The 22,781-nt window shown below is 41.0% G+C and overlaps 1 protein-coding gene across 1 annotated transcript in view; it reads right to left on the bottom strand.

Moving 5' to 3' along the window:
• LOC148540437 (nuclear receptor ROR-alpha A-like) overlaps positions 1 to 21,858 on the bottom strand; it is a 618,308-nt gene extending 596,450 nt beyond the window's left edge. The window contains exon 1 of the mRNA XM_088446181.1: positions 21,621 to 21,858. Within this exon, the coding sequence (XP_088302307.1) occupies positions 21,621 to 21,858 (238 nt within the window). The remainder of the gene's footprint in view (positions 1 to 21,620) is intronic.
• Positions 21,859 to 22,781: the final 923 nt, after the last annotated feature.

Genomic DNA, 22,781 nt, shown 5'->3' with positions numbered 1-22,781 from the left:
TATGTATATTAAGAGTTACAAAAGGGAATAAGTCATTAACATTGTAAATAAAAATTGCCTGACTTAGGTAGTGGGACAGGCTGGAAGGATAGATTGAGAGACCAGTACCTAATGGTCAAAACCTACTGTATATTATAGGGAAACTGCGGGTTGACTTGACTTTTGCTGGGTGCACACTTGTCAAAATATTGCTTGTTCTATAGATGAATGATATATTGCGAGTACATCGGCAGGTGTTTACACCCGATATGCCTGTGAACAACGTCATTCACAGACATATCAGGTCGACCCTGCAGCACAGCCGATGCTGATATATCTAAAAAACATATCAGTGCATCTGGCTGTATGTACTTAAATTATTCTAGTGGCAGTGCCTGATTAAACGCTAAGGAGGCCCCTAGGCAGTCGAAATCTCGGGGCCACCCTTGCAAATGATCTCCTAATGCAGTTTTAATTTGACCAAATAACAGTTTTAATAAACCGTACTTAGGTTGCACCTAAAATTTTTAAAAACTGACAGCTGGCAGAAGATGAGCCTTTAAGAGACAATGGGCCTGATTCAGACCCACTCGCGAGCGGCTGTCCGCTCGCAAGTGGGTCGATGGTCTGCACTGAGCATGCGCACGACGGAGGGAGCTCCGTCGTGCGCATGCGCCAGACACGACGAGCGAAAGACTTTCCTTCGCTCGTTGTGTCCGATCAAAGGGGGCGTGCTGTCAATGTTGATTGACAGCACGCCCCCTTTGGTGGGCGTGCCGGGGGCGTGCCTCCCTGACGGAGGCGTTCCCACGGGAACGCCTCCCGTCAGAAGCCGGCCCACTGACATCACTAGTGATGTCAGTGGGAGTGATTTTGGCTCTGATAGAGCCAAAATCACTCCGGAGCTTGCGGTTGAAAACCTCAACCGCAGGCTCCGGCTCGCAATTTCGATGGTCGCGATGGTCACGACCATCGCGGCCATCAAAATGCACGCTCGTATAGCCTGTGGGTGGTGACCCACAGCTATACGAGCGTCCGGGAGGACGCTCCATGAAAATGGAGCCCGGCCCTCATGCAGAGCGTGCGCTCTGCTCAGAGCGTACGGCTCTGAATGAGGGCCAAAGTGTAATGTGCATCTGATGTCTATGGTTTATGTACTTTGAGTTGTTAATGGGTACATTACATTAACACAGTATTTTCTCAATAGAGTCTTTAATGTAAAGTTTTCGTTTCTTTGAGTTGGTTATATTTTTTCTGTATTTTGGAAACAAGTTAAGAAAGCTTGATTGTAATTATTTTGAACCATTCTCACAGGACCCCTGAAAGGCGCAGGGCCCATAGGCCGGTGCCTACTTTGCCTATTTGGTAATCCGGCACTGGCTAGTGGGGTTGCTGTACAAGAGTTGAAGAATGTCTGCGGTAGACCCTGTGTAACATACGAGTTATGCTGGTGGAGCCTCTGTGTAATGTTTGCAGACAGTAATACTGTAACATTTTTACTTTGTCAGTTTCACCATCAGAACGGGTTACTAATCGTGATTGCTAATTACTTAAAACAGGTGTAGTATCGGCAAACTTGTTGAAATATTTTAATATTTGTAACTACAATCACAGGATAGTATAGGGTTAAATGTGTGCTTTGTTGCACCTTGCTTTGGATAAAACCAGTATTTATTCTCCAAATATATCATATATATCAATTTGAAGTATATCTCGAGTTTCATGTATCTAATTACACTATATTTGACTATATTTACTCACATAATATTATCCAAGTATTGTAAAGGTAATAAAATACAAATACAATAAAAATACAGTTTGAAATATTGACTGTTTTTCTCTTATATTCCATGAATAATACATGAAATAGGTGGTTGCATATTATTTTGCACATAAAACTTATTTCACTAGAATAAAATACTGATTGATATGATGAGAGATGCCATATGATTGTCTGGGTACACACGGAACGATCTGTACCACCAACGACTTGAAAGATATCTTTCAAAGATCTCTTTTGGCCCGTACACGCGGTCAGATCAGACAACGATCAGATATCATTGTCTGATCGTCCTACATGTGCTGGATGATCGTTATTGAACATCCAGCACATGCACCAACCCCTTAACTACTATCAATTAACGATCGAATGTCCCTATAGTAACCAGGCTAACCTGGTCGATATCGACCAGGTTGGCCTGTATGCACAGGCGATGGTCTATATGGATATTGACCATCCGTGCCCGCACATCGACCATCGTTTTGGTCTTTTGAGGGGGCCAGAAACTGGTTGATTTGAACGAAAACGATATCATCGATATCGTTATCGTTCAAATCAACCAGGGAAATCTGACCGTGTGTATGCACCATTTCAAAGATATGTTTCAGTGAAGTCATCTTGCCACACCTCTGAACAGGCAAAGTTGACAACATCGTCCAGATTGGCCTGCATGTACGGACGATCATAGATATCGTTCATGTGGGAACGCGCATCGTTGGTCGTTCACTGCACAAAAATGAACGATATGAACAATATACCATTGAACAATATCGTTATCTTTCATATCTTTCATGGATATCGTACCATGTGTACACACCTTAAGTTTTCAGGAGAGTTTACTTTGAAGGATAATCCAGTTTTGTCCAACATATTAAAAATAATACTTACCCACCCTCTGATCCACTTTGGTGGAGGCTCCTTCCACTGGTAACCTAGACCCTTCATTAAATTCAGCCTCGACAAAGATCAGAATTTCTCCATAGGTTTATCCTTGTGGAAAACTGACTACCATCAGGAGTCCAAACAGCGCAGAACTTTTGCGTCCCATGGGAATAAACCCAACAGATACTAATTGGAAGAGTACTTTAAAAAAACCAAATAAACTGTAATTGTCCTCACATAACTTTACTGGAGAGGAAGAAAATACTGCGCTAATGTTCCGAGGATCAAAACATTCTTGTCTTGTGCAGTGAACTTTATCATGGGTGATTCATGGGTATTCAAATTTAATCATCTTGCAACTGACATTTATTTGAATGTAATAATAATTTACTATAATTTGTTTCACAATTCTGTTACATAATAAAATATTCAGCATATTGTAATCTATATGTACAGCACTACAGAAACTATAACTTTTATAGAGCAGTGTTAAAAAGAATCTTTTGCTGGTTCATGATCGGCTATATTGCGCTATTGGCAGAATTTCCATTGAATTTAACTGAATTCATATCTGAAGCAAAGTGCGTCGTTGTTGATTCACTTTCTACAACAAAGAATTGCAGGTGGTATCTTTGCTTTGTTTCAATACCACTAAAATCCCTGAAGGATCAGTTAACTTTCATGTTAGACATGCAACCCTATCACAAGTGGCCTATGTGATTTAATTTTAAAAAATTAGATGTGCATTGGCTTGCATGTTATATTACCATGTATATTACCCTGTAAAATGTGTAAACATAAAACAGTGAATTAAGTCAGACCATGGGTTTTCTAAATTGAATTGCACTCACCTACATTACATATATAAAAATGATGTTCAAGATAATTTTTATCTATCCGAATCATAATTTCAATAAAGTTGTCATAGGTTCAGTATAGGAAGACCAAATAAATCAATCCAGTTCAAGCTTTTAACCCCTTAAACGCTACAGAAGCGGGGGGGGGGTCCATCTGAACCTCACTCACAAATACAATGTGGAATATCCGTCAAGAAGACCGGGCTCATTTTTGCTCACACCCCATAAAAGTATGTTCAGTGTGCACATGTAACTAATGCTGGCCAAACACGCTACAATTATCGGGGCGATCCCCGATTGTAGCGTGTGGGGGGGCGACCGAGGGTTAAATATTGCTCGGTCGGGCATGCCGGATTGTCCAGCATGCCCGTCCGATGCGATATTTCCTGGTAAACTGTCGGCCGCATCGGGCAGTGTATGCCCAGAGCGGCCGACAGACAGAAATCTCCTGTGTTACTTCCTACGGAAGGAACAGGGAAATGTCTCCTCCCCCGGGGGCGGAGCGCGGATGTCTGCCGAATACACTGTGAGAGAAATCTCACAGTGTATGCCGGCGACATCTGCGGCTGGCAGGCTGCCAGATAAAATGTCTGTCGGTCTAACAGGCATTTTATCTGGCCGTGTATGCCCAGCATTACTCTAAATGATCCCCTATATATCTAACATTTTTATTCAATGTACCAACTCCTGGAATGTTACAATTTGTCTGCAACAGTCACTAAACACCATGGCTTCTGTAGCGTAATGGTTGAGCCATTAGCAGCACTGGACAGCTCAGAAAAATGTATGAGAGCTGGGAATGCAATTTCCTCTCACTATCTTTTTCCAGAAAAAAGTTGTGTCTCAAAAAGATACTTAAACCAAAAATGTAAGCATGTTATAATCACAGTCAATATCCTTTATTTATGTAGTGCCAACATATTCTGCAATGATGTACATACCATTGGACAAAAATAACAATATAGCATATATCTAATGTGATTTCCAGCCAGTCCATATTAAATATATGAAACAATTTCCCTTTAATAAGAGTCAGTGAATGTGGCGTTGGATGCATCTACGTCTGTAGAATGGCTTTGCGTGCTGATGCACTAATAACCAAAATCAATTTTCTACAACCTCTGGTAATCCTCTGGCCGCTACGGATTATCCCAAATGCGGCCTAATCAGATGAAAAAGGAAAATAATGAACCAAATGATCCATGGAATATTGCCTAACTTGCAGCCAGAAGCTGCGGAGGGGTGGCAGGTCCAAAAGCAATGCAACAGTTCTGTACCCGGTGTGCTACAGTGTTGACATTCTCTGGAAGGAGTCATACCTGCCAAGAACTGGAGATGGTGCAAGAAATAGGCTCTATGGAAAATATGGTGATGGTAATAATCTACAAGAAGCGAACAAATTTGTAAGTAAGAGGTCACAAGTGAGTGATGGAAAGTTGAGTAGCTACTGACCCACAACCTACTGTATCCTGGAATGAGTCACAGCTTTTAATATAGTTTAATGTATACAGATGGCCCGTTGATTAATCGGTGTAGACCTCAACAATACATCTAGACTAGTCAAGTTCTGAAAACTGATCTATAATGGAACTGGTGTAATGCTGCACCTGGTAAAACACTAATGGATAGCGTCTAAGCACTGGGAACCATTGACTTGCATGGATAAACGTCATCAGTTTCTTAGTAGGTCAACCAGACAACCAGTATCTCCCTCTCCCAAAGTGTGAACAGAAAGGCCGCTTCCCCATGCTGGGTATCAGAGTTTTTTTAAAAAATGTCAAAATGTCAAAAACATTGATTATGTGTCTGAGAATATGCCATAATGTACATGTGGTCCAATGGGTTTTCTTTAAGGGCCAGGTCAATTTCAGCTTCATGTTGGTGAAGAAAAGTAATTAAAATTACTTCCTGGTACAAAGTTCCTTTCTAAAGAGGTATTGGCATACATATTGCTATTGTGCAACCAATCACGGAGATAATGTAGCAAGGCAGCATGATTGTGATGTATTATCTGCGGAAAATTAATTCCGGCATTTGATTTTGGGTGTTGCAATTTTACGCGGATGTTTGCTTTTCCAAATGAATTTTCGAAAGAGTAATTTTACCACATCTACCTTAGTGAGTAATAGGGGGAGAGACTACAACAGATACTAAAGGCGTGGAAATGTTGCCATTTTAATCAAATTGGCTCTGCCTAAGTACGATAAAAGAAGATGGCTCCATCTGTCCAGTTCCACTGAGATGGCTGAAATAGGTTTTGTAATGTTGATGATGGTCTCTACAGGAGCTGTATACCCAAATAGGTGTTATGGATTTAGCCCAAGTTATGGGGCATATTCCTACTCCCTCCATTCTGGCCTAGTGACCCCTGGTACCAAGTATAAGCTGACCAAAGGACTAGTTTTGACTTCAAATCCCGAGACACTGCCACAATCCTGTAGCATATGTAAAATCCAGGAGAGAGACTCTTTATGGTTCACTATGTATAGTAACGCATTATCCGCGAACACCAAAAAATTCACCGCAGTACTACTAATGTATATTTCCTGAAATAAAGGAGAATTTTGTAATAGTCTTGTATTTAACAGCAGACCATTACAAGTTCTACAATATTTATGTCTTAATCATTCATTGGCTCCTCATTTGAAGACAACAGTCACCAATGGCTGCTTTATCATTGGAGGGTAGTAATGTTCCTGCTCTACAGTAGACACACACTCTCCCCACAACCAGCTACAATTGCTACTCTGCTACCTTAAGTATCGACAGTTCCCCATACTTGTAGGTTTTAAACTCATTTGGGCAGGGACATTTTTACCGTGTTTTCCTATCATTGTATGTAATATATTTGTATCATGATCACCTCAATGTAGAGTGCTAAATGCAGTTGCTTGTTTTTTTTTTTTATTAAATATATGATAATTGAACAGTTTTTTTACAAGGCCATATGCTGCATGTGCCAGAAAGATTATTTGACATGCACATTTGATCATGTAAAAAGTGTGTGAAGCAATTAGGTGGCTGAACATTAATATTATAACAGCCATATACTCATACATACACCAGGAACTTGGGCCTGTGCAAGATTTTCTATCAGCCATGTATAGTCCAGTATATAGTACAGAAAAAGTCGCCCTATGTGCACACACTCTGGTTCGCATGCAAGTAATATACTAGACAAAGACATATTCTCTTTTTAGCCTGTGTCAGCCACATTGTGCCAACTATGTGCCACAGACAGTACATTATTAGCCATGTGACTCCACACATAATATACAGTACCAGCCTATGTTATAGTACACTGTGTCCCCACAAAATAATGAAACCTACTGATCCCACAGAATGGGCAATACCCCAATCAATTGAGCTAAACTGTAAAAACCTTTGCAACCAATCAAGCACTCACTTTCATCATATAAGTTGTACTAAAAAGATCAAATCGAATTGCCAAAGGATAGGTATGTTTTTAGTACAGATTTGCTCTGTTGTGCAAATTTAGTAAATAACCCTAATTGTCACTCCCACACACACTGTTGCAGTTACTTAGTACTGTTTCCTATCATTTACACCTCCCATGCAGAGCAACTAGTATGTAAAATAACAACATATTTTAGCTGGAGGTTTTATAAAGTAAATAATGAAGAAAACAAACTCTGAGGGAAATAATTACTAAAGTGCGCATTTATAGAAGTGGAGGTGTTGCCCATAGCAACCAATCTATTCTTTAGGCATCATTTGAAACAGGGTTATTAGGTGCAAACATCTGTTCCTTACTGCATCCTATTTTGCCCTGATATGTGCCTGCCTACACAATGTCTAATAAAAATTGAATAAAATCTGCGCTGGATGTATACAGAGATGTCATAAATATAATACAACTATAATATATTAAAGAGCAATATTTATGAGGTCACATATATATATTATCCAAAAATACCACACAATAAATTGCACAGTATCAACTGTATTCTATTATGTTGCCTATAAAGTGAAGCATTTTGGATATGGGAGACTCAACCTGTAAAAATATCGGAATATTCCATATTTTGGAGTATTTGCATATCATAATGAAATGTCTTAGGAATAGGACCCAAATATACACACAGAATGCATTTATGTGTTATATACACCTTATACACACAGAATGGATTTATGTGTTATATACACCTTATACACACAGCCTGCAGGTCATTTTATACAATATTTTCAATAATTTTGTGGCTCAAACAAAGTTTGTGTACAGTACATACATGAAATTCATTTATGTGTCATATACACCTTATACATATAGCCTATAGGTCATTGTATACTTTATTTTTAATAATTTTGTGCCTTAAACAAAGTTTGTGTACATTATTGAACCATCAAAAATCAAAGGTATCACTATCTCAGGGGCCTATTCATTAAACATTAAAATTCTCTGGAGATAATTAGCTTTAGAACTCTCATGGAGTTCTAGCTAATTATAGGTGGAATTCATCATTCCACCTCTCCATAAGTATCTATTCCGAAAAGCTGTCATTTTTGCGATGACAGCTTTTCGGGAAATAGATACTTTTCCCTGCCTACACTACCTTATCGCATCTGGAAACAGTGCTGCGCATGCGCTGTTACATCTGTAAAACCAGCGCATGCGCAGCACTTCCTACAGATGCGTTAAGTTTCGTACCCCCCGATCACCCCCCCACCCCCCTCCCCCCTCCGCTCACCTCCCCCCCCCGACTTACCTGTCCGCGCAGCAGCCTCTGCCTCCGTCCTGCTGGTCTGTCATGTGGTTTCCCAGCAGACCACATGACAGATTAGAAAAAAAAAATTTTTTTTTTTTTTTTTTCTAAACTTTCTTGTGCTCTGCTGGGGAGCACACATGACAGACCAGCCTCCGGAGCCTGAGGACGGAGCAGAGCGCCGGAGGGACTCGTCGGGGGACCTGCACACGCGGATACAGATAAGTGGATTCTGCTATTCGCCACCTCAGAGTGGCGAATAGTAACTGCATCAAATTCCGAAAATTGATAATTTTCGGAATTTGATGAATATCACAATTTCCACATCCCCATACTAATGTATGGGGAGTGTGGAAATTAACGCAGGGGAACTTAGCAAGGAGATATCTGTGATATCTCCTGTGTTAAGTCTGTTCATGAATACCAAAATAACGTTATTTAAGGAAAATGTCCTTAAAAACGTTATTTTAGTGTTGATGAATAGGCCCCTCAGTCATGCTAAAAATATTCCGTATTTCTGAATATTCCGTATTTCGGAATATTTGGATATGGGAGACTCAACCTGTAACATGTAATAAGTTGGGAACTTTTTTGTAAAGCTGCTCTAACAGTTCAGGTAAGAATGTGTACATATAGTAGCCAGAGGTGGAAAAAAAATTACGGCCATACAATGCTTGCACTCTCCATTTCAATAATGCAGTATTACCAGTTTCTAAGTTAAATAGAGGGTGAGCATGAGAATAAATAAGGGAGGTGGAAAGGGGGGCCAGGGACTGCCAATGCAAAGCACCACCCACCCCTCAACTGAGGTAATCTACTGTCAGTCCACCCAAAACCTACTGGACATAGCCCAGGGCTTGTAAAAATGGAATTAGAGGGATCTTCAGGGTAGGAAAAGATTCTTGTAATTGGCAATGTGTAAGTGGCCAAAAGGTTTGGGCGTGTAAAAATTGATATACATATTTGAGGCCTCCACCACATGTGGAAATAGTGAGAAGCTCTACCGGGCGCAAAAAGGGATGTATGTTTGCTTAACCGTAAGCAGGACTGATTTTCTCATCAGGCAATACATGTGGTATAGAGTTATATATTGTCTTTTTCCACCGGTGAGGATAGGGAGTGAAACCAAAGATCGCTGAGGACTAAAAGTCTGCTCCATGGTATTCATGGTATAAACATTTGAGCCGCCAATCCAATCCATGGCTATTCTATAGTTAACACATGGAGGAAACCCATTGAGTCCACAGTTTACGTGTAATCAGTGGGCTGGCACACATTTAGTATTTCCAAGCGCAAGGTGGAAAATTAGCCACAGAGTAAACCTCGTTGCTAATTGAATTCCCCCTACAGGGGTAAATTTACTACGCTTTGGTTTTGCAGTCAATTCTAATCCAACGGGCATCAACAGCGTTTTAGTGTCCAAGATAACAGTATTTACAAAGCATTGGTATTGACTGACGCCATTATTCTGCTGTAATGCCAGGGCAAATCTGACGAGAATCCGCAGTCAATCAGGGATGGATTTAAAGCACTCCATAGATGACTTGAATCTGTGCAGGCTTTGCTGTATAATCAGTGTAAAAAAGGGTTGAATACAGCAAAAAATTGTGAGGGGTCTTCTTAGCTAAGACTGGCATTGAAAAATTAGGGGGAGAAATGGTGTAGGATCCCCCGCTATTTTTCAGTAATCAGCCGGTGTCCTCCTGCCATAGCGGTAACAAGCCCTAGATAGGTCTGCTGGTACCTGTAAAATTCTGATTGGTCAGAGCATGGAAATTGCCGCGAACAGACTAATCAGCACGGCCGCATTCATTCCTGTGAGGAATGTCTGTGAGTGACCTCTCATTTGCATTGGGGCTCTAATTTTGGCAAGAATATGGGATGCTACATGGACCAAAGAGTCTTTTATTTTGATCACGTAAATGATAAATGAGAAAACAATTGTGTTGGGGGGAGTGTTTATTTAATTAAATACTTTTTGTACTGTGTGCGAGTACTGACATTATTTTATTATTTTTTTTACAGGTGGAGGACAGGTGCCAGTGGGCTCTTGATGCCTGCGCATGCTTACACTTGTGGTTTGCCAAGTGCCAGTATGACCTGGCAGGCTTGCTGGGACTTGTAGTCCACCTGTAAATAACAATATTATTTCTAACTAATTATTACTATTATCACAAGCTTCAGAGGTGCAGAGAAAAGTGCTGGTATCAAAGCCCAGGGCTGGCTGTCCTTAGGTTGGGTGGACCTCATTTTAGGAGGTTCCCATTTTTCTAGGGTTCCCAAGCCTGGGGTGAGCAGTCTAGGTTTGGATGCCACTATGGCAGGGTTACCCCACACTGCATATTCCTCTGCTAGAGTGTAGTCAGCTCCAGCTGTTTCACCCTAGTTCTGATACTGAAAAATAGGGGGGACACCACACCGTTTCTCTTTTTTGAAAATGTAATTTATTTTTTATCTAACCCCTTGTAAAAAGTTTTTACACTGATTACAAAGCAAAGCCTGCAATCCTTGTGATCTGTGCAGTGCATGACACAAACTCTCCTGTCAGAGGTCTATCATTTCAATTGTGTTCCAAAGTCTGAATTGACGTTGGGATTCCTAACGGTTTTGGCTTTAGTAAACCAGCGGATCACAAAACCGCCGGGAATCCAACACAAAAAAAGGCCAAACCAGCGCTGTGTAAATATACCTGATAGAGTCAGTGAGTGGCTGGTGGTTACTGATAAGTGGAACCACAGGATAAGACTGTAAAACCAATTGCTGATAGGGTGGCAAAGAAAACCTATCCTATTACAGATGTGTATTGTGAAAAAAGCCTGATTCTTTTATGTCTTTTTATTATTCATTCACTGTCCATTGTGGCTGAAAATACCGTAAAAAACGCTATATATTACACTTAAGCTTGTCTTTCAGTAGGGTTGGCACTTAGGCGAGAAAATATTCTCAGACTGTACTTTATAAGTGTCTTACAACTAACAGATAATCTCCATATCATAAGTACTGTCTCTAAACGAATACATAACAGCACCCTAGTCCAACCGAAAATAATGACAAAATATTTCCTCAGCGTCTGTCCGAAAGATTTTAGCTAAATGATATGGATCTGGCATCGTATGCTGTCTCTGTAGTTGTACAGTATGAATGTATTAGGGTTTATCTCTTTAGAAATCCTTCACAACACTTCACTGAATGTGTCACTGCTCTCTGTCAGTGGTGGGAAATATAAGAATTTCATTGTATCTGCTACTACTGGGGAGATATAGTAGATCCCAAAGACTAGTGTTGAACTCTTGGCTGCTACAAGTATGAAACAGCCAAGCTATACAGTATATGTTGATAGCTGCATATTTTAATCTTTTTTATATCCTGCTTCTGTGATAGCTTTACCTTAAATCCTCTCACTATCTATATATAAGTCTAAGTATATACTGTATACACATATATACACATCGACAGAAAGATGTAACAAAAAGATATACAGTATATACATAAATAAACATACACACTTTCAATGTAGATTTATATATACATCAGTCTATGTGTTGCTAATCTGTCTCCCTCGTCTCTCACTGTCTTCCACAATCCCTCCCTTTATTCCTCCTCCCCTCCCTTCCCTATATCTCCTGCTTTCTCTCTCCCCCTGTCTCTCTCCCCTCCTGAACCTGGTTACATAACAGACCAGCTTTTCCAAATCCTGCATTTCAGTCACCCAAATCCCTCTGGCTTAAATTCTCCCCCTGCAGAAAGAGAATCAGCCAGGAATCTCAGCAGAATGCTGCTTGCTGAATTCCTCTCAAACATTGCCCATATTAAATCTCTTCTTTAATGCAATCTATAGCCCCTTGCACACCATCAGCCATCTTTTAAACTGCTGTGCTGTTAATATGACAATGCTCATGGTACAGGTGGATCTTACTATAGAGGCCTTGGGCAAAGTACTTCAGTATTCAGTGTTATTTTCTGCAACACATTAGTTGTACTGTAACTTTCTGGGAAAAGCAGTTCTGAAAAAAAGTTCTGAAAGACAAAGAAAAAACAGATTCATTATCCCTATGCCAAAGATCAATAACCTGGACCAACTGTGCCCAAAAAAGGCAGAGCATTTTCCTCCGAACTGGTGGCCATTTACAATCGAGAGGGCAGAAGATTTTCTCTTCTGTGATAGCATGTAAAAGGCTTAATGCAGTTTTACTAGATTTACATGGCAAGCTGGCGGCTTTTGCGTATGTGCAAATGTTTACTCTGGATAATAGGTGGAGTTGGGTATTCCATATGCTTCATTATCTAGCTGCAATTTGGTTTCTGCTTGCAAGATGTGTATATGTACTGCAATGGGGGTGCAATAAATCATCTTTGTGCTGTGGAGAAAAGACTTTGCAATGTGCAGAAGACAAGGTTTAAAAAGAACATACAATTTAGCTATGAATGGAGTCCAATACGAAAATTCACTGTATTTATGTAATACACTGTTTTGCTTATATTTGGTACTGTGATGCTCTCATCTGACAGGTTCCCACAATGATTCTGTTAGCCTAGTTCTGTCCTCCTCTATGCTGTTATATAATAATAATAATAATAATAATAATAATAATAATAATAATAATATCCTTAATTTATATAGTGCCAAAATATGATGCATTTTACAGAGAATGCTACCACCTACCTAATTCAAACAAGCAGCAGTCTGCGAATAGGAAATTCATAGGTGGGTGGCATGGAGAGTCACTTAGGACCATATATTCGGAGCCGCACACAATTCTGTCTGCTTACAAGTCCTGCAATTATTAGCAGACTGGGAATGCATCGGGACCTGCATACGCTACTTTGAGCAAATGTAAGTGATTCAGAAGCCTATGCATCTCAGCAAGATCTCCCCTGGCAACTGAGTGGGGGTAGTTCGCACAACATTTAACGTGCAATTTAAAACAGACTACCTTGGATATAGCAAATCATTAGAGCAACTTTGGGGGCATGAACTTATCTTCATGCCTTGTGGAAAAGTGGGCACAACATTGCTAAAGAGACATGCAAATCTGCACTGTGCCACTCTACTCATAAATGGCCCCCACTTTATGCCGAAATGGCCCCAAAATTGTAATGAATAAGAAAACTTTTATCCGCATTGGATGGTTTTACTGAAAAGTGTCTCCATTTACAGCAGCAGTACCTGAGAACACATGATATACATAGTCACAGCCTGGAAGTGTACACCTTACTTTTTCTGCAACTTCCATTTTTGTGTACATGGGTCACACAAAGATGTCTGCCTACCCTCTTAAATAACCACACTTTATAGCTGCAACAGTATTCACAACTTACGTATGCATTACATATGTAATATGTTTATGATTTTACTGAGCTGTCTTAGAAAATTCTGACCAAGTTCTGCCTGTGACTGTGTTTTTTCCCAGTGCCACCTAGCAATGAAACAGTGTAAATGGTACATTGTTTTGCAGTGAACCCGATAACACTTTGCCTTCTATGTTATACAATAATACCGGCTTTCCTGTAAACTCTTCTTAAGCCATTAACGGTATTACATTCATGCGTGTACATGTAGCGAAAGTCTCAGAGCATAGATGCTGCCATACCCTCACTTCATACTATGCACGATGAATGGGTTAAGCATCATATTTTTCTCTTTGCCATGAGAAGACAAGCGTTCTCTGAAAGCTGGAGCTAATTTATACATTATTTATAAGAATAATTAAACTTGCAGGCTTATTTTCCCACTATGCATGGCATATCCCTTCAACTATTCTTTCTAGGCTGGAAAGACATTTCTGAAACAACAGAGAGGAGTGTGGATGTTTATAGACCAGGGGATGCCACAAAGCTAAAAAGATCATTTGGAAGGGAAGAGAAACATATTTATTAGAGAAAGGAAAGGACCTTCATATATTTTGAATAAATTACTAAAGTAAATTGGAGATTTTACCACGAGGCTCTGCCCTTATCTAATCTGATATAGTATAACAGGCCCCGGTCTGTACATAGGTTGGGTACGGGATGCCGGCGCTTGGAATCCTGGCATGAGAATCCCGACGCCGGCATCCCGACATGGTTAGGATATCCAAACCCTCCCCCTCTCCCTAACCCTCCCTTCCCAGTGCCTAACCTAACCTCCCCTAGTGCCTTAACCAAACCTCCCCCTCCCCGCACCCTAAACCTAACCCTCCCCCCTTAGTGCCTAACCCTAGCCCTCCCCCCTATTGCCTAACCCCTAACCCTTCCCATAACCCCACTACTTACCTTTGGGATGCCAGGATTCTTGGGATTCCGGCACCGGCATTCTGAGCGCCGGAATCCCCATGGACGGTATTATGACCGCATCCCCTTTATATTATTCCCAGCACATTATAATGTCCCTACCAATTCTGCTGTAGCCACATGTGTGTTTTCAGGAGTATGCCAATAGTGTCTCAACCATTTTCTTATTGAGTTGCATCAAAGAGAAACCAATTTGTATGAAGGAGTTAAAGTCAGTGACAGGTATGCTACAGTAAGTGACATGTTTCATTAAAATATTGATGAAAAGGTTTTAGTAAGTGGTATTTGTTGTGATTGCTGCACCATGCCTCAAAGCCATCCCATATAATTACTGTAAGAGTCATTTCTTATTTATCTTTCATATACACCATTATATTATGCATCTCTGTATAATCAACCAACATCATTTAGAGAAAGAATGAAGACAAAAAACAGGGCTTAGTATGTATGCCCCATCCTATTGTGTCTGCAGTAAGTTAGACTTTCACATTGCCCTGCATTGCCCATGAACACACACTCATTAGAAAGTATTTATAACCTGTAGATATTTTATAAAGAGGGTTGAATACTGACACCAATTGAGAGAACCATGAAGTATATACATCACCTAAGAAAATTATTCTGCCAATAGCCAGAGGAAAAGTCAGACCACACACTTAGTTCTGTATTTTTAGCACTGCTACCAACACAACTTTATAGACCAAAGTAATAATTGTGCGATACTGCCTACGTTGTTACATAGGGGGAGATACTATATTAGCAGGGAATGCAGCTGCCTAGTGGGCAGGTGGGGGTGTCACATATTTTTAAATGGTAAAGGGTCTATGTACTAAGCCTTGGACAGAGATAAATTACCAGCCAATCAGCTCCTAACTGTAATTTTTCAAACACAGCCTGTGACGTGGCAGTTAGGAACTGATTGGCTGGTTCTTTATCTCCATCCAAGGTTTAGTAATTAGACCCCTGAACTCTTTAATACAGAAAAGTTTAGATACCATTTAAAAATATTCAGTGAAGGTACCATAGTGGTACTCTTGCTCCGACAAGGTGAAATTAGGTATTAGCGTTAATGGCTCAATATAGGATGTCTGGATGTGCACCACAAAATGCCTTGGTTTTGCACCAGAACACTTAGATGGTCCACTGAGATGGTCCATCCTGGACATTTAAAAGTGTATGTCTACTCTCTGCTCTTACAAACTAGTATAACAAGTAGCTTTGCGGAGAGGCAGAAAAATCTGAAAAGGCACACTGTAGTGTAATAGTCACATAAAAGTCCATCTTTATAACTAGCCCTTATATTTAAAAGAAAAAAACTTTTCAATCTTCTCCTAAAATATTGCAGTTTAGTTTCCTTTATGGCTTAAATCAATCAGGAAAGTGAAGGAATGTTGGGACTGCCGTTATTATACATTGGACTGCAAAGTAAAAATTATTTAGTTCCCTTCCACAAAAGGACCACCACTTGGAAATGTACATACTGTACCTTCTGATGGCGATAATCTGGCTCTCCAAAATAAAATCTCAATTTTCAGTTCAGCAAAACTAGCCCCCCACTCTATACTTAGCAATGAAGAGCCAACTCCTCCTAACAATGGGGGTCATTCAGACCCGGTCGCAAGCACCGATGTACTAGCAACCAGGTCGATGGGTAGCCCTGCGCCCGTGCAAGCCCCGGAGCGAGAGAGAAACTCCCCCCTTTTTGTAGGTGGGCCGGGGGAGGGTGGTTTCCAAAACGGAGGCATTCCTTAAGGAACGCCTACTGTTTTGTGGGCGGCCGCACAGACATCATCAGTGATGTCAGTGGGGAGCTTCCTGCTCCATCAGAGCAGAAAGCTCCCTGGGGCTTGCGAGTGCCCAGACCCAACTTTAGGGTCTGGTCGCAAGCCCCGATGGTCGCGATGGTGATCACCATCGCGACCATCACCCTGGTCGCTAGCTAAGCTGTGGGTGGTAACCCACAGCTTAGCTAGCGACCAGGAGGCTGCACCAAAAAAAAAGAAGCGCCCGCCCTCATTCAGAGAGAGCGATCACTTCTTGCGACCACCTCTGAATGAGGTCCAATGTCTTCCCTACCGTAAGAAAAAAAGAAGCGCCCGTCCTCATTCAGAGAGAACGATCACTTTTTGCGACCGCCTTGAATGAGGTCCAATGTCTTCCCCACCGTAAAAGCAGGCATCTTGGTCCACAAAGCCTCTGCACTTTGTCAAAATTCTAAATGCACCTGCTCAAATCAAGGCATGGCAAGGAGGATTTTGCATTGAGCAAATTGACTTTTATTGTGTTTTATTCGGTTCAGATACAGTGTCTTTTGTTCATATTTAAATTTCAATAGGTTACAAAGGTAAATAAAAGTAATTAAATTAATTAGAGCAACTCGTAAGCTATGTACACACCTGACAGAATTGCCAATGACTAGACAAATTCTGACGACCAAAATGATCCCCATAACACCAGATGTGGAGCGCACAGAATAATTAATTTGTTTCAAACGATCATCTGGACTTCAAATGGTTTAGGTGACTGACGTTTTTTAAATGCAGGATTGGGCCAATCTCCATACACAGGGCCAGATTCAGCAGCATACACAATAGCAATTACGGACACAGTCGAGCTATTGTTTGCCATTACGCATGTGTACAAGCCACACTGTGTGGGGAGAAGCGATGGCATTGTGATTATGGACACCCAATGGAATCCATGGCTAAGTGAGTGTCAGTGTTTGTGGGTGGTGACGAGGGATTGTAAGAAAAACGCAGACGTGCCTGCCCGTTTGAACGCCATTCACTGCGTGCAATGAGCCTTGCAATTTATGTGGCTGGTCAGACCTGCTGTAATTGCTACGTGATGAGCCGATGTGCGTCGATGGTACCGATGTATACGCAGAAAAGCGAGGTTGGATGCATATGAGAAAGCAGCAGTGGGCGTCCCTATGCCGGCTGTGCTTTGGCAAGCATTAGCATATTTTTCCTACTGCTTTCCATATGAAATTGCAGCTGCGATCGTTATTGTGTACGCTGCTAAATGAGGCCCACACTACGAATTCTGACTGATGCCTTTCCAAAGGAACCAACATAGCATGTGCAGCACACACTATGTCAGTAATAGATCCGATGGGTTGTCAACCGACCGGTGGCCCTGGTGCAGCATACACACCAAACAATTCTCAGGCCAAAAACCAAATATCTGACAGGTCGGCCCAAGAATTGTATAGTGTGTACCCAACTTCAAACATTAGAAGCCTTGGTTTGTTCAGTTAAAAGTATATTGTATTCAATGGTCTTGTATAATCCCTATTTCATGGTTAAGACACTCTTAACATGCATGTAGCCTTTTTTGCACTGCTGCAGCGGATGTGCAGGATTAGATTGTATCCACAAGATGCAGCATATAGATGCAGGTAGTTGTGTATAGGATATGTCCAATTGATATCAATAAATTAGCAAAGGTCCATACATTTCTTTGAATATTATGCAATTTCAAATCAATAAGTCAGCCAAGAAGTTTTCATTAATAACTCAATAGTTCACTATAATCTACACGTTACACCCTGTAGTCATTGCGTTATAAGAAGCCCAATATCGAAAATCAAAGGGGGGGGAAATTCAATTGTTTTTGCAAGCGGCAGTTTTTTTGAGCGCCCATTGGAGTTATTCAATTGTTTCTGCAGACTGGCATGAATGCATGATTTCTGCTTGCACCCTCCTAAGGTGGCGAGCAGAACTTGGCGAAAAGTCCCTGTTTTGTGCGCCCAAACTACTGTTTGGGCGTGCTAAGCAAGACATTAGACGGATGTAGCCGCTTTACGCATCCAAACCCGGTCTATTTGGGTGTGACATGCGCAAAAACGTGAAACAATTGAATATCGCCCTGTCAGTTTAGACTGGGCAATTCAAACAATTGAATTCAAACAATTTAATTCCCAACTATAGCTAGTGTGCTGCCAGATAGTTCCCTTTCGGCAAATGAACATTTAGATATGTAAAATTCATATATTCCCACTACAAGGACACCAATTGCTGGTGAAATATAGGCCTGGTTAGGTGACAAAAGTTAATTAATGACAAGCTACTATGGAGCATCACAAACATCTCCCTAACATCTTTATGACTGGACCATAAATAATGTTTCATTGCCTTTCTGGTAGTATGAGTTTTTCCACTGCCTGTAAAACCTGGGTTATTGCCGAGATAAGCCGGGTCGCGCCTCATTGGAAACAGCTCCCAATAAGAAAAACCCAGGGCCAGTGACCCGGTAAACCGATCCGGGAAGCAAGCAGGGTCATACCACTTTTATACCTAAATTCCGGAGGTTGGAGCAGGGCTCCACACCTGATCAGACCCGGAATTTAGCCGGCGCCGAACCAGGATATTCCCGAGTTGGCGCCGCTCACACCGGAGCCGAGTTTGCAGTGACCCAGCAATTCCGGCATGGAAGTGGATGCTTGGAGATGACGTCGGCCAATTCGCCAGCATGCGGCGCGCTCCAGGTCATCGTGACCCGGATCGCTCCGTTTCCACTGCAGGGTTTCACGGGTCATTCCCTTGTTACGCCCTGCAAGTTACCTGGGTTGGATTGCTGGGTCACCCGACCTGGCAATCCAACCCTGTCCCCTTTTACACCCAGGAGTTACCCGGGTTAACCCTGCAATAACCCGGGTTTTAGCTCTGGTGTAAAAGGGGTATAAGTCACGGGTGGGACTCGGGTTAAGGAGCAATGCAGACGGGTAACCTGGGTCGGATGCCCCGGATCCAATTTACAGCATGGGGAGATCGGTATTTCCCAGCAGAAGAGTTCCAGTGCACATGGGTGCAGTGTGAACATGAACATGGCCGACCCGGGAATAACCCGGGTCGAAGTACAGTGGAAACGGGGTGTGAAGCCGGGTCCGACCCGGGTTAGACCTGTGTTTAGAATCCCAGGTCGGACCTGGGAATATGGTGGAAAAGCTAGATGGACTACAGCTTATGTCAATTCTTGAGAACATTCTTACTAACAATTTTGTATTTTACAAACACTTACTGACAACTACATTTTTATTCATAGTATTCATATAAAAGTAAGTTGCAAAGAACAAAACATCCAAACTCCCCATGCCATGCATTACGCCATACCATACATTGCTACCCAAATCATAGCAGACCCCCCAAAAAAGACAGCTAATAATATATATAGATAATATGTACCATTAAGCCTACTGGCAATTAGGATGCATTTTATAAGTAAACATGCAAATTAAATTCAAAAAGTTCAATCCACTCTTGATATGTTTTTACTTAAGTTTTTCTAATGTAATCTTAACTGTTGCAGCGTAGTAAACATATAAAAATGAAACAAACAGCATTACAATAAAAGACAACTACCACAGCGCAACCTCCAGTAAAAACACAAATGTAGATAAAGTCACAATGAACAAAGATTTCTAGTAATACATGTTATTCCAAACATTAGAAACACATGCACAATGTGTAATTCATAAAATAGAATGTATGCACCCTAAATTTTTATAAAAATATAGTTTTTATTGACTTTTGGTAAATCGAAAACGTGACAATAATACAAAGCATAAAGATGAAAATCACATTATAACATTATACAAACCGATCAAAACCTCATCTGTAAACATGTTCCAGACGCAAGAACCAATTCACTAATAATGCAATGACAATAACTTTGAAACTTTACATGTAGAAACACAGTCTACGCTCCCAAGGGCCACTCCCAAGCCAGAATTTTAGGTTCTCCCCTGGAAAGGAGACAGGCCAGTTAAGGTGAATGCTTTACACATGCATCCATTTCTATGCAATAAAGGATATATTGGGCTCCTGAGCAGCTCTTGAGGATTGCAGTTGTGCTTGCCTGAAATAAATCCTCGTAACCTTCATAAACATTACATGTAAACGACAGGTCATATACAAATTGCTCCAACAGAAAATATATAGACACAACAAAAATGCCATTTGCTTCCAAAAATCACAGTTTAGAAGATATTTACAATAGAATAGTTTTCACATTTTATGTACATGTCTAACTTTATGCAGACGTTCCCCTCTCTGAAATGCAGAGCACAAGAAATATACCATTTGTGTGCAGATACTATTTATTTCTTAGCTTTTACATTTATTTATAGATGAACTTGTCATGCTTTATCATATTTAAATAAATATATGGGGTTATGTATAAAAAATCTTCCTTAGATAACCCTTTAAAAGAGAAACAACAGGCAAATAAGTTATATAAGACTATATATGCACTCACAGACTTCATTTGTATACACCTCTATGTCCTGACATGATCTCCTATTAAGCACACTACATAATAATTATCATATGAATGAAATGGATTCCGAATGACAAAGCATAGTACATAATACTCAGTGAATTTCGTACTCAGACCATGATAACCCCTGCACCCACTACTATAATAAATGTGAAAATGTCACCAAAGTCACAAGAGTTTAACCATTAACCCTTTAACTGGGGCAGGAATAAAAGAGTTACCAGCAAATCACATACAGTATAATAGAATATATATTATAAACCATTCACACTCTATAGTGATAACTGCATAAGCTCTGTCACAATTTGGAATGTGAGTAGTCGCCCATTAAGAATCAAATTGGGCTGATAACATATTATTCTCCAATGTGCTTTAATAACACTTGAGGGGTTACTGTCATTGACTGGTGGTAACAACTAAAAGCAGTTGTACTCTACCTGTCCACCATGCAGCTTTGTGATCGTTTTACAGTACATGATGGAGAGGAATGAGGAGGAGTGGTACCCAGGTCAACCCCCCCCCCCCCCCCCCTCTAACACTACTGCTGCTGTCAGTGTACAAACCAATCCAAATGAAACTTTTGCACACTTCCAATAAATGCTCTTCACACTGTAAACAATTACACGTAGAGAGGTGCACTACTACTTCGGGAATGCAGGGGTTAATTAACACCCCTCCTCCTCACAAAAAAAAGCTGTCAAAGTTTTTCCAAGGCTGCTGTGCTGTCTCCTCTCACTATCCTCCCATTGCTGCCTCTATCTCTTCCATGAATGTGCAATGAAAACCCCAGATTGCTCTAGCACAACGCCCTCCCTCTCTTCACAAGCCATATGTTTTTGGAAATGGTACCTCTGTTGGTGGTGGTTATAGGATAGTTGTGCTTTCCTGCAGCTGCTGAATTATCCCCTCTTCTTGCAGGTTCCTGGGGGTCCCTGGGCTGAGGAGCCTGCTTGTTGATTTCTGTTTCTATAGTCGGTTCAGGGCTTGCAGGAGAACAAGGATCCATTATTCCCCCAAAAGAAAGATGTAGTAGGGTCTTGAGGATTAGGATCCCCCCAATGTTAGATATTGCTGGGAGGAGGCTCATAGACTCCCTCTGTCTCTGTGTCAATGCAACTCTATGGTAAGGAAAGGAAGGAGGGAGAGAGACTGAGGGAAAGAGTGTGTGATATAAGAGCAGTTACCATGGATGGCCACTGACAGCGCTAGAGGGAAGCTACAGTGTGGAAAGTGATGCTGGGGTTTATTCTCGGGCTGTGTATATGTCTGTGCACTGGGACCACATGTTACAATGTTACCTAACTTAGAGGGGACTGAATTTGCCCAGAAGGGTTGAACTCGATGGACACATCTGTTTTTTTCTGTACACTGAAACAGCAACACGTGTTTTATCCTTAACCTTTTCTGCATTACTTTTTTCTGATAATAAAAGATAATTTGATCTCACTTTACTAGTTTAACATTTGGAAACTACGTTAATATAGGTCTCAATAAATGACGTCACTATGCGTATAAGTGTTAGGTTTGAGAACTGATACAATTTAGCATATTGTTTCCTTCATGAAATGTTCTCATGAGCATTAATACAAATCCTGCGAAATTCTAGCACTTTCCCCTTGTGATTTCCTACTATTCCATTTATTGCAACAGATAGGTGACATTTGGGTTGAAATACATCTTGTGAATATTCACAGTATCTATAATATAATTCCCACATTGTGAAAACTTAGTACTAAACATTTTCGATTTGGAAATTAGTTATACTAAAGGTAATGTACAAACTGCAAAAAAATTGTAGAGAAACAGTGACTATTTTTGTCAGAGATGCACATTTGTCGTCTGCGCACAGTACCTGAAGTCCCGGATCGCACCTTTCACACATAAGCCGGTTCGTCAACCCGGGTTCCAAGCCTCGGGAAAAACCCTGATAGCATACAGGGTCGTGGACCCGGGACTGTCAACCCAGGTTGGACCATTCAGAGATAAGCCGGACCTGGATCGATGCACGTT

This window comes from Taudactylus pleione, unplaced genomic scaffold (genome assembly GCF_031769625.1).
Source record: "Taudactylus pleione unplaced genomic scaffold, aTauple2 ptg000019l, whole genome shotgun sequence".
NCBI lineage: Eukaryota > Metazoa > Chordata > Amphibia > Anura > Myobatrachidae > Taudactylus > Taudactylus pleione.
This window is presented reverse-complemented; position numbering and strand designations above follow the sequence as displayed.